The following is a 12,797-nucleotide window of genomic DNA, read 5'->3' on the forward strand; positions in this document are numbered from 1 at the left end:
TGGTGGGGCCAGGGTTAGTTTTCAAAGTCCCCTGGATACATGGTAAAGTGGTAAGGGGGACTTTCTGCCTTCACTGGCAGATCAAAAGGTTAGGTGTCACACAGGGCAATGTTTTAATGTTCATATAAATATCTGAGGCAAAAATATTAAAATTGTCTCATCTAACAATGAAAGCATACCTTAAGTAGCATATATGCACTAAAGGGAACCAAACATATACCATATACCAAATATATGGTAGAAATTTCAACATGAATAAAATATCTACACCAATTAATACGAGTTGAACACATGACAATAATGGAATAAGTTTAAATTTTTTATTAAAGGCTTATTAGTTTCAAGTATGCACTAACCTTTTCCAAGGAATGTTATATATTAACAACTGGATATCTTTAAATGAGCCGTGCCATGACAAAACCAACATAATGGGTTTGCGACCATTATGGATCCAGACCAGCCTGCGCATCCTCGCAGTCTGATCAGGATCCATGCTGTCCGCTATCAGTTTCTCTACTTGTTATAGGGTTTGTAAGCGAACAGCATGGATCCTGATCAGACTGTGCGGATGCGCAGGCTGGTCTAGATCCATGCTGGTCGCAAACCCATTATGTTGGTTTTGTCATGGCGCGGCTCAAACATACCTTAAGTTTTAACTGCCTCTTCAGATCCATGATTTGCTCCTCCTTCGACTCCATCTTGAACTTGATGGACTCAATGTCTGCAATCTGTGACTTCACTGACGAGGCTCTTAGCACAACTGGTGGCACAGGCTGCAATGATTTACATGTGACAATGCTATAAATTTTTTGTATGTTTTGGTAAATTATCTTAAAATTTCATTTTTCATAATCAGTCAACCTGCTTTGCTCAATAGGGAGAGTATCTGATTAGTCATCCAAGAGTCACTGGTTAGATTCTCGGGCGAAGCATAATATTTCTGTGACAACTGTTCTTGGATATGGAGTCTAATGGTCATTTGCCTCTCAGCACGGACTCAGAAATTATATGGGATTAGCAGTCGACTTGACATAGAGAAATTGTAATAACTGGTTTAGTTACTATGGAAATCCAGTTTGGTTGTTCTGCCAGCAAAATATGAACAAAAATATTAAAACTCGAAAACTCGAATACTTGTTTTGTTTTTTTCCACTTTCATTTGAATCACAACTGAATTGGTTTAAACAATATTTTACCTATAATGCATACATTTACATAATATAGTACATAATATAAAATTTACATATCGAGTAGGAAGCTTGTAAAGCTTTTTTGAAAACTCTCTCACAACTGAATTGTATTAAGACTTACAAGTGCACTGAGTAGTCCCGACTTTTAATCTGTAATAAGCCGTGTCATGATATAACCAACATAATGTGTTTGCGACCAGCATGGATCCAGACCAGCCTGCGCATCTGCGCAGTCTAATCAGGATCCATGCTGTTCGCTTTCAAACCCTATAACAAATAGGGAAACTGATAGCGAACAGCATGGATCCTGATCAGACTGCGGGATGCGCAGGCTGGTCTGGATCCATGCTGGTCGCAAACGCACTATGTTGGTTTTGTCATGACATGGCTCTAATGGTGACACAAGCAATTTATTCTTATTTGTAGCATTCACCAATTGAATCCAATTTATTTATATTCTTGTACTTTGTATATTTGTATTTCATTTTTATATTAAAAATATTACCTTTTTATCAACTGTACCATCAAAGTCATATTCTCCATTTTCCATGGCATTGGCTGTTTTATTCATTGTTCCAACTACCACTCCAAATGATAACCTGTTAACAATTATACACAACAGTATGCTTTAATCTTCACATAAATGAAAGAAAACAAGTTTACAGCTTATCTTGCTCCTGTTTTGCTGAGTTTCATATCTAAAAAAAAGTTGATAATAATCAAGCAAATAAATACATAGATACAACAATAAAACTGTTCAAGTTAGCAGAAATTTAGACAGAACATAACCAACTTTCAAGATGTACTGCAAAACCAGCATGAAATGGAAAACATGATAAACCAGATGGTGTTGCTTTTTTTGTTGGCTGGGCTCTCAAGTCACACCATCACCATATAAGACAAATGGTGACTTTCCAGCTTTACTGGCGGGAGAAGACCCCAGGTGCCTCTCTGTACATTATTTCAGACATGAACAGACATGAGTAGAACCACCAATGTTCCGTAAGCTAGCTTGATATCTTCTCCTAAGTCTCTGATGGGATTTGTACCCACAGCAGTCAGAGAGGCCAAGTGGTCTGAAGTCAACAACATTAATCTCCCTGACTAAGATTCATCTAAAACCAGACATTCATAACAAATAGGACAATGAACTTCTTTTTATTATATCAATTAATTTATTTATTTCTGGTTAACCATCAACTTTCATCCGTCATTGAAAGTAAAAAAGTCCAAAAAATGGTTTTAACACTATATAAACCTAGGTTATCTTAAATCTACCTCAAACACTCATAGGGTCCAGTATCCTCCTTGCCATAAACCTTGTCCGAAGCCTGGTATGCGATCTCCTCCAGTTTTTTGGGCATCAAACATTCTGTATCTAAAATGTTAGAACACAAAATTCCTGTTTATTTACATTTCTTATGCACCCTTAAATCATGTTCCCTGAAATTAACCCCCCCCCCATCTGAGACTTATCAATAACATTTCTTGAACATTACCTTACTGTTGCCAGTTGTTTGATATAATGGAAGAAAGGTAGCAAATCACTACCTGTTGTTCTGTAAAATATTATAGATGAACAAACATTTGAAACAATAAAATGAAAATCTTATAGCAAAGAACTAAATATATGAAAGAATTAAATATATGAAAGAAATGACAGAAAAACTGATCCAAATTTACAAACAAGAGGGCCATGATGGCCCTGAGGTCGCTCACCTGTATATAGGCCCCCCCCCAACCCCCCCCCCACGTTGCAGGGCCAATTTAACCCAAGGGCTTTTATTTGCACAAACTTGGTAGACACCCATAAGAAGATGTTTCATGCTAAACATCTAAGCTCTAGCTCATTGGGCTTTTTAAAAGAAGATTTTTTTTAAGTTTTTACTATACACATATAGTTGAAAACAATGACACCCCTGGGGCCGGGCCAGTTTTGACCCCAGGGCTTTTATTTGAACAAACTTTGTAGACACTTACTAGAAGATGCTTCATGCTTAATATCTAAACTCTAGCTATTTGGGTTTTTTCAAAGAAGATTTTAAGTTTTTGCTATACACATATAAAGAAAATCAATGACCCCCAGGGCGGGGCCAATTTTGACCCCAGGTCTTTTATTTGAACAAACTTTGTAGACACTCACTAAAAGATGTTTCATGCTAAATATCTTAGCTCTAGCTATTTGCGTTTTTTCAAAGAAGATTTTTTTAAGTTTTTGCTATACACATATAAGGAAAATCAATGACCCCCGGGGCGGTGCCAATTTTGACCCCAGGGCTTTTATTTGAACAAACTTGGTAGACACCTATTAGAACATGTTTGATGCTAAATATCTTAGCCATAGCTCTTTGAGTTCTTTAAAAGAAGATTTTTTAAGTTTTTACTATATGCATATAGGGAAAATCAATGAACCCCCGGGGCGGGGCCAATTTTGACCCCAGAGCTTTTATTTGAACAAACTTGGTAGACACTTATTAGAACATGTTTCATGCTAAATATCTTAGCTCTAACTCTTTTGGTTCTTTAAAAGAAGATTTTTTAAGTTTTTACTATATGCATATAGGGAAAATCAATGACCCCCTGGGGCGGGGCCAATTTTGACCCCAGGGCTTTTGTTTGAACAAACTTGGTAGACACCTATTAGAACATGTTTGATGCTCAATATCTTAGCCATAGCTCTTTGAGTTCTTTAAAAGAGAATTTTTTAAGTTTTTACTATATGCATATAGGGAAAATCAATGACCCCCCCGGGGCGGGGCCAATTTTGACCCCAGGGCTTTTATTTGAACAAACTTGGTAGACACCTATTAGAACATGTTTCATGCTAAATATCTTAGCTCTAGCTCTTTGGGTTCTTTAAAAGAAGATTTTTTAAGTTTTTACTATATGCATATAGGGAAAATCAATGACCCCCCGGGGCGGGGCCAATTTTGACCCCAGGGCTTTTATTTGAACAAACTTGGTAGACACCCATTAGAACATGTTTCATGCTAAATATCTAAGCTCTAGCTCTTTGGGTTCTTTAACAGAAGATTTTTTAAGTTTTTACTATATGCATATAGGGAAAATCAATGACCCCCTGGGGCGGGGCCAATTTTGTTCCCAGGGCTTTTATTTGAACAAACTTGGTAGACACTCACTAGAAGATGTTTCATGCCAAATATCTAAGCTCTAGCTCTTATGGCTTTTTAAAAGAAGAAGTTTTTTCTTTTGGTTGCCATGGCAACCAGAGTTCTGCATGGAATTAAATTCTTTGAACAATTTTTAAAGGTGACCACCAAAGGAACATTCCTGTGAAGTTTGGATGAAATTGGCTTAGTGGTTTATGAGGAGATGTCATTTAAAGTAAAAGTTTACGGACGGACGACGGACGGACGGACGACGGACGAAAAGCGATCACAAAAGCTCACCCTGTCACTTTGTGACAGGTGAGCTAAAAACATAACCATACTATACTATCAAAATTATATATAACAGAAAACTTTAATCAATTTAAACTAAGTAAAATCAATTACAAAATTCAAAATTTAGGAAAATGAATAAGAAATAGAATTGCAATATCACTACTTGGCAAAAACAATGATATCATTATAATGTTTTGCTCAGGGAGTTTTAAAATGAACCTGTAACATACTTGATATTAAATAATAATTATATTTATCCATCAAGATCATTTTTGGGAAAGTTTTCATATATTAACTAAATGAATATCAAACAGCGCAGACATAGATCAGATGACACAGAAGCACCCGCTGATGTTTGTCTATACTGGTAACACAGATACCTTCTCCAGCCTCTAGTAGGCTCAGAGTTAATACAGGGATGACTGTATACTGAGCAATAGATATCAAGATGGCGAAAACAAAATTTTAAACAACTTTCAAAACTTTCCTGTATGATAGGCTACATTACGAAGTCAGTAGAAAAATTAATTTATGTGGCACAGAAAGAACTATTTTACATGCTTTAGTCAAAGATAAACAGTTTGTACACAATTAGGGAACCAGGGAGAGCATTCACATAACAGTACTGTTTAAGTTGGTTTGTGAATTTCAACAAAACCAAGTATCACCATTTTGTCTAAAATATTATGCTGAACTAACAGTAAAAGAGACGGATAAGCAAAAAGCAATTCATTGATCAACAGCTTATTGAGTGTAAAAGAGAACAAAGACATTTGGCTATCTGACAAAACTTCTTACAAATATGTATGAGACATTTTTTTTATTTACTTGGGTATTACGACACACTGACACATTATAGGTCATTTGGCAATGTCCCAGCTTTACTGGTCGAGGAAGACCTCAGTTGCCCCTCCGTGCATTTTTTCAGGCACTAACAGGCAGCTAAGTAGGACCACCGAAGTTCCGAAAGCTAGCTGGATAGCTTCCTCACATGAAAGAATCCAAAGTCCCTGTCGAGATTCAAACCCACAGCAGTGAGGGGCAAGTGGTTTGAAGTCAATGACCATAACCACTTGGCCACGGACGCCCCATATGTGACAAGCCCTATGACATTAAGAGCCACAATAGCACATACTGACATTTTAAGCAATTTTTCTAGATACTGTGCTTTTATCTTCTAGGGAAACCTAAGTTTTTACATAAACCTATCTCAAACTATACTTATTAATTATAAGTAATGGAGAAGAAGACTTTTTTATTTGACAGTGCAAGCAAATAGTTACAACCAGCATTTTAGTGTTTTCATAGTCGGAATATTTTTTCTCATCTATTCTACAGTACAAGCTGCAATATAAATGTTGTGCAAGAAAATATAATTACTCTTTAACACTCTTTGAAGCAAGCAGCAATAATTCCAGTTCAATGTATACCACTAATAAAATATATCCTGGCCAGATGTCATATTTCTAAGTGCAATATTCTCTACTGTGAGGTTCAATTTACGTATACTAATACTAAACAAGAGACAGTATGAATGTAAAAAAGTCCAATACATAACACTAATTCTTTAGTATTAGATAATATTTATTTTTTCACAAACTTATAAGTTTATAGCCAAGCTGCAGGAAGAGACTACTTTTTTTTAAAAGTTTTAATAAAGTGCCAGATTGTTCAGTTCTTTTAAAGATCCTGTAACACAATTTTTTCATGGTTTTATTTCTTAAATATGATGCTTAAATTAAGATTTGTCAATATTGTAAGTTCCAATAAGCATAATTTATAAAGATATTACCCAATTTAATATTTCATGTAAATAAAGGGAGGTAATTAGAAATTTATTATCTATAAATTCTAAGTCAAATTTTCCAATAAGAAATGAATGCATGTAATTCATTGATTAAATATAATGTGCACAAATATTTGCAGTACACATTTTACATATTATTCGATGTTTGAAAATTGTTTTATTTGCATAATTATATACATATATAACTTTTTGCAAGTGTGGTATACACACTGTAACAATATCAATCACAAAACATACAGGATCTTTAAGAATGGTATCATGGTACCAGTGTTCATAATAATATTCATGTTAATAAAGAAATATAGGAACAAATTTAAATGCTTAAGTGTTGAGATTAACACTAAAATGTGTTCTATCACCATGGTAATCTAAGTTATATAATGTGCTATGACTTACAATGTACAAAATGTGTGCAAAATGCATGTAAGAAAATTCTAAATTTATTTCGCAGTAAAAGTTTTCGTTACATTACTTAAACTATGCATGAACCTTCTCCGCCCTATTTCGTGCAATGGTTTATTCCTTGATTGTTTATTTGTCTGTTTTTGTGATTTTTTGTAACACCAACTCCCAAGCTTTACTGGTGGAGGAAGACCTTCATGTGTCCCCTTGTGCATTATATAATGAGTAAACCCACCCACCTTCCATAACTAAGTATGAGTGGTTTATTCAGGTAGGATAATTTTAACTTTCAAAATTTTTTAAAACTTTTTTTGCGAGTTTTTTGGTTCAAAGACAGTTTAAATTAAGTTTCTAACAGTTATTTTTGTCAAACGATTATTTAGATGAACTTTTTCTAGTTCTCATGTAACTTTACCACATTCAGCATTTCAATGCATTGTTTGTTTTACAAGTCAAAAGACAGCTAGAGCACGTAACTTATGTTTTATTATGAGCAATTACTGGAATCTGATGTTTATTTTGTAGATTATACAAAAAGCAGTTTCGGCTTAAGCTGAATATAATCATGCAATAGCACCATAGTGCAAATAGATCACCTTTCATTTTAGAAGCTGAAATTATATTGATTTTATCAGATTTGTATTAATAGAACCACTGACCTCTAGAACTAAAGTTATACAAAAAATACCACAAATTTTTCATAAATTTAATAAATTTGTTTGAACCGATCTCATAATATCTGCTAGTTTATTTGAATAACTTTACAAATTTAGAAATTAATAAATTTTAATGCAAACATAGACACTCATCTATTTCTATCATACCAAACCAATTTTTCAAAAGACACAGAAATTTACCAAACTCAAATCACTAAATAACCCCTAGGATCAAAGAACTACACAAAAGTAGTATCATAACACCCCTAAGAACAAGAATCTAGACAAAAGTAGTACTAATACATGTAACAGTTTGACAAATGCAGTGTTTAGTGCCTGACATTACCCATCCATTTTGGCACTCCGCCAATTGTTAATCTCTCTAAAAACAGAGCAAAATATCAAAACAACAAAACAAGCACATGGAGACAAACAAACACATGAACACATAACACAAGGAGTTATTAACTAGAAAAAGAATTATTATAATTTATTATAACGAGCATAGAAATATAAATAACCACAAAACCTGAAATAAAATTGCTATGCTGTAAATAAAAATTCTAGCTTAACAATGAACTTCCCATACTTCTGAACCATAACTAGCACTTACATTGTTACAAAAATAAAATTTCATTTTAAGTATTAAGTCTCAATTCTTTTATCTGATTTTAAAATGACACGAAAAACAGTTCTAGGTCATAAATAAAATTACATAGTGTAATTCCCTTGGTACTAGGTGACACAAAGCATCATCTTGTCCATTTTGGACTAAAACCACTGACCTCCCGTAACTAACAATTGTCGGGTAGCTTTCTATATATACAAGACACACACATATATTATACTCATTCATTCAGTAATATCAAAATTTAATATTTGAGCCGCGTCACAACAAAACCAACGTAATGCGTTTGCGACCAGCATGGATCCAGACCAGCCTGCGCATCCGCGCAGTCTGATCAGGATCCATGCTGTTCACTATCAATTTCTCTACTTGTAATAGAGTTGATAAGCGAACAGTATGGATCCTGATCAGACTGTGCGGATGCGCAGGCTGGTCTGGATCCATGCTGGTATGTTGGTTTTGTCAGGATGTGGCTCATTTTTTTACTTTGTTATTACTGTATTGTCTTCTCCACAATCAGGTCTCTTTTTTAATTTAAACACTTGAAGCAATTTGTTTGCAGATATGCTCAGTCAAAAAGATTGATTATGCGATTATTATTAGTACTGCATGCTGAGAAAGGGGGTAACATAAACAGACCTGTTTGTACACTTTATTGTATCAATGTACTTATTATTGTCTGCATCTTCATTTAAAAGTAGTTACAAAAGACTTTGCATGGATCATTTGCATTCTGTAACAGTGTTTTCAAAGCAATTTCATTTTGTATTTCAAAATTCCTAAAATTCAAATTTCTAGGCAACTTTTATAAATTGTGTTTAAATATTCTAGGCAACTTTTATAAATTGTGTTTAAATATAATTATGTCAATGTTATGATTTGACCAATGAAAAATGCTGCATCAGAATAAAGAATAGAACCTTAGTGGCAGTAGAAAAACATTTTTAAAATAGAAATTGATTGACCAATGTACACTGTAAACACTGTTATACAGAATATAACTGGCCAATGAAAACCACTGTTACTTGTAGTACTACATAGAATTTAATTGGCCAATGAAAACACTGTTACATAATAAGTAAGATGCGTGCGGAAGATAATTATACAGCTGACCTTTTTCACAACTGCTGGCAACTTTTAATCTAATTCAGGCTAAGATTCATTATAATAATCAAAATTCCAAACAATAATATACAAAGTCAATTATTTCTTCATTACATGTACATGTATGATTAGCAGCTGATGAACCCAGTAGGCTGTAAAATATGAGCCGCGCCATGACAAAACCAATATAGTGCATTTGCGACCAGCATGGATCCAGACCAGCCTGCGCAACCGCGCAGTCTGAACAGGATCCATGCTGTTCGCTATCAGTTTCTCTACTTGTAATAGAGTTAGTAAGTGAACAGCATGGATCCTGATCAGACTGCGCGGATGCGCAGGCTGGTTTGGATCCATGCTGGTCGCAAACGCACTATGTTGGTTTTGTGGTGACGCGGCTCATATGTTTTTGATATGCCTTAGACAAAATAAAACGTGTATTGCCAACAGTTATAAAATTTGTCCAGCATTGTGAATCAATCAGGATAAAAATGATCTATCTGTCTACAATATGCACAAGATATCAAATATTTTTTCAATTGGCAGTTAGAACTAGAATTGTTTCAACAGTGGTCGAGCCAAGCAAGTATTACCTTTATACTTGTCTAAATTAAACGTCCCATCTTTACAAACAAAAATATATATGTACTTGTAAAATAATAAATGAAAAATATAGGCCATCTTTAAAGAAAAGAATATTGTTTTGTGGTCTGTAAGCAAAATCATTAAGTTTTTGAAAATCAAGATAATGTATCAATTTATATGCAATATCTCAGCTTACATATTTTGACCCAAAAGAACAGTACAAATCTTTAAATCTGCTCAAGATGTCAAATTATTTTGATTACCCAAATAGTAAATAGTGGGTGCTTGATAATGCATGAAGGTATTTACATGCTCTTTTAATAAAGGAGAAAAATTCATTTTTTTTCCTGCAAAAATTAGTAACAGACGTTTTCTTTTTTCGTCTTTTTTCTTCTTTTTTTAAACAAACAGGAGGATAATAATATTAATCTACAAAACTAACACTTTTGTTTAAGGATGGCCAATAAAATTAACTACATGTATAATAAAAATAAAAACTTATAAAAAATCAAATAAAGTTATGTTTGTATTAGCAACAAAAAAAAAATAACCATAAAAAACATAATATTATATTAAAAGCAACATAAATTTTTTAATTAAGATCAAACCAAAAATATTTTTTAATTATGATGGAATGCAAGTCTACTTTCATTTACCTACTGTTATAAAATATCTTCTTATTATTAATGGTAGATTACTTTACTCAATAAATATTAAAATAAATATTTTATACTTAATTATTCAATTTCAAATTAACTATTCAATTCAATCCATTATTACTAATTAATGTACCGTAACTATCTTTAGAAAACTTTGACAATTAATAATGGCGCCTGAAGGAAATTTGGGGCCTTGCAGCAGTAAAATTACACGAAGACGGTCATGTACAAAGTAACTGTGACTGAATTTGCAGATTGCTGTCACAGATTCATTATGTTACAGGAAAGAAATAAACAAGAAAAAAGTTAACAAATTTTTTTTAACATACAATAAAGATATAAACATAAAAAAGGTTTTTTAAATCTCTTAAACTACATAAAACTATAAAAAAATCCAAAAATTTTCTTAGCACCAGTTCCAAGCATTAAATCCTAAATAAGAACTACAATGGTCACTAACCTAGTCACATTATCATTAGTTAAAAGACTATTTTTTCCTATCTTTTTTTAAATTTTCAAAGTAGCAAGCAATTTTGTTATCTAAAGCCCAACCATATAAAGTGGTTTTCTTTCAAAGTTTTCTATGATTAAAATTGTTGAATAAATCCTTCAAAAAAACAGGTTCAGGGAGTTGAAGATATTTAATTCTTAAAATCTTTTTATCCTTTGATCCCTAATTTGTTGTCACATGTGGAACTTTTTTTTTCAGCAAAAGTTGCTGAAATTATAAGTCTGGCTTAGATAAATTGCAAAAAATATAAATCTACCGTATATAAAAATATAACTTGGTTTTGAAAAAATAAATACCACTCCAAAGTACTTTACTTAAAACTATTTTTAAACATTATCAACATTATTTTTTGTACATGACATAAGCACTATGTTGATCTATTTATAGCCAGTACTAAAATAAGACATTAGTTTAATTAAATGAAATAAAGCATGTAATATTATCAATTTACACAATGTCATGCCAAGTGCACCTCAAATTGTATGTTAGCTAATCTACCCTAACCTTTCATATAGACCTACCTGTCCGACCTACATAATAAAATATAACCATCTTGATAGTAAATATTCCATAAAACTTCATAAAATTAAAAAAAAAAAAACAAAAAAAAAACGGTCCTCCCAAATACTCTCCAGTACCTATTGTTCTGAAGAAACTTCAGCATAAATAAAATTTCAAATTATTAACCTGTTGATGTTAGAAAATTTATCTATATTTAATTATGTACATGTAACTTAATTTCCGTTCCATATCTTATTTCTAATTTTATTAAAATATAAATGAAATTTTTAAAAACATGATAATACTTTTACTGTTTTTAAGTTGTCACTTGTATTTCTTTAGTTCTGCTGGGTTATAAGTTACAACACTGCAAAGCTAAAGGTTGAACTTATTCTTTATTTTTACATGACATAAGCTACAACAATCCGGCTTTACCAGAACATCAGTAAATCGCAACTTTCTGTGCGCCTCCGTGCATTTTCTCAGGTACGAACAAACAATTGTGTAAAACCTTGAACGTTCTGAAAGCTAGCTTAACAACAAGATCACATGAAAGAATCTTAATGTCATGATGGGATTTAAACCCAAACTGGCATGTGGTTTGAATACAGCCATCTTAACCATTTTGGCCATTGGAGCCATCTTCCCCAAATTTAGAAATATATAAAACACAAGAATATACGACAGGAATAAACAAGAGGGCCATGATGGCCCTGAGGTCGCTCACCTGTATCAAGGCACCCGGATCGGGGCCAGTTTAAACCCCAGGCTTTTATTTGAACAAACTTGAAAGACACTCATTAGAAGATGTTTCACAATGTTTAGTTGTTAAGTTTTACTAGACACATAATGAAAAACAATGATCTCCCCCCCCCCCCCCCCTCCAGCAGGGCCAATTTTCACCCGAGGGCTTTTATTTGAACAAACTTTGTAGACACCCATAAAATATGTTTTGCATGCTAAACATCTAGGGCTCTAGCTCACTGGTTTTTTAAAAGAAGTTATTTTAAGTTTTTACTATACACATATAGTTTAAAACAAATGATACCCCTGGGGCGGGGCCAGTTTTGACCCCAGGGCTTTTATTGAACAAACTTTGTAGACACTTACTAGAAGATGTTTCATGCTGAATATCTTAACTCTAGCTATTTGGGTTTTTTCAAAGAAGATTTTTAAGTTTTTTGCTATACACATATAAGGAAAATCAATGACCCCCAGGGGTGGGGCCAATTTTTACCCAGGGCTTTTATTTGAACAAACTTTGTAGACACTCACTAGAACATGTTTCATGCTTAATATCTAAACTCTAGCTATTTGGTTTTTTTCAAAGAAGATTTTGTAAGTTTTTGCTAT

At 33.2% G+C, this 12,797-nt stretch overlaps 1 protein-coding gene across 1 annotated transcript in view; it reads right to left on the reverse strand.

Annotated features, from left to right (window-relative positions):
* Window positions 1–12,797, reverse strand: part of LOC132735209 (dynactin subunit 1-like) — a 79,162-nt gene that overhangs the window by 14,158 nt on the left and 52,207 nt on the right. The window contains 4 exon segments of the mRNA XM_060722148.1: window positions 645–773; window positions 1,696–1,789; window positions 2,469–2,568; window positions 9,782–9,811. Of these exon segments, the coding sequence (XP_060578131.1) occupies window positions 645–773; window positions 1,696–1,789; window positions 2,469–2,568; window positions 9,782–9,811 (353 nt within the window).

This window comes from Ruditapes philippinarum, unplaced genomic scaffold (genome assembly GCF_026571515.1).
Source record: "Ruditapes philippinarum isolate M1 unplaced genomic scaffold, ASM2657151v2 ctg3392_1_1_1_1, whole genome shotgun sequence".
Lineage (NCBI taxonomy): Eukaryota > Metazoa > Mollusca > Bivalvia > Venerida > Veneridae > Ruditapes > Ruditapes philippinarum.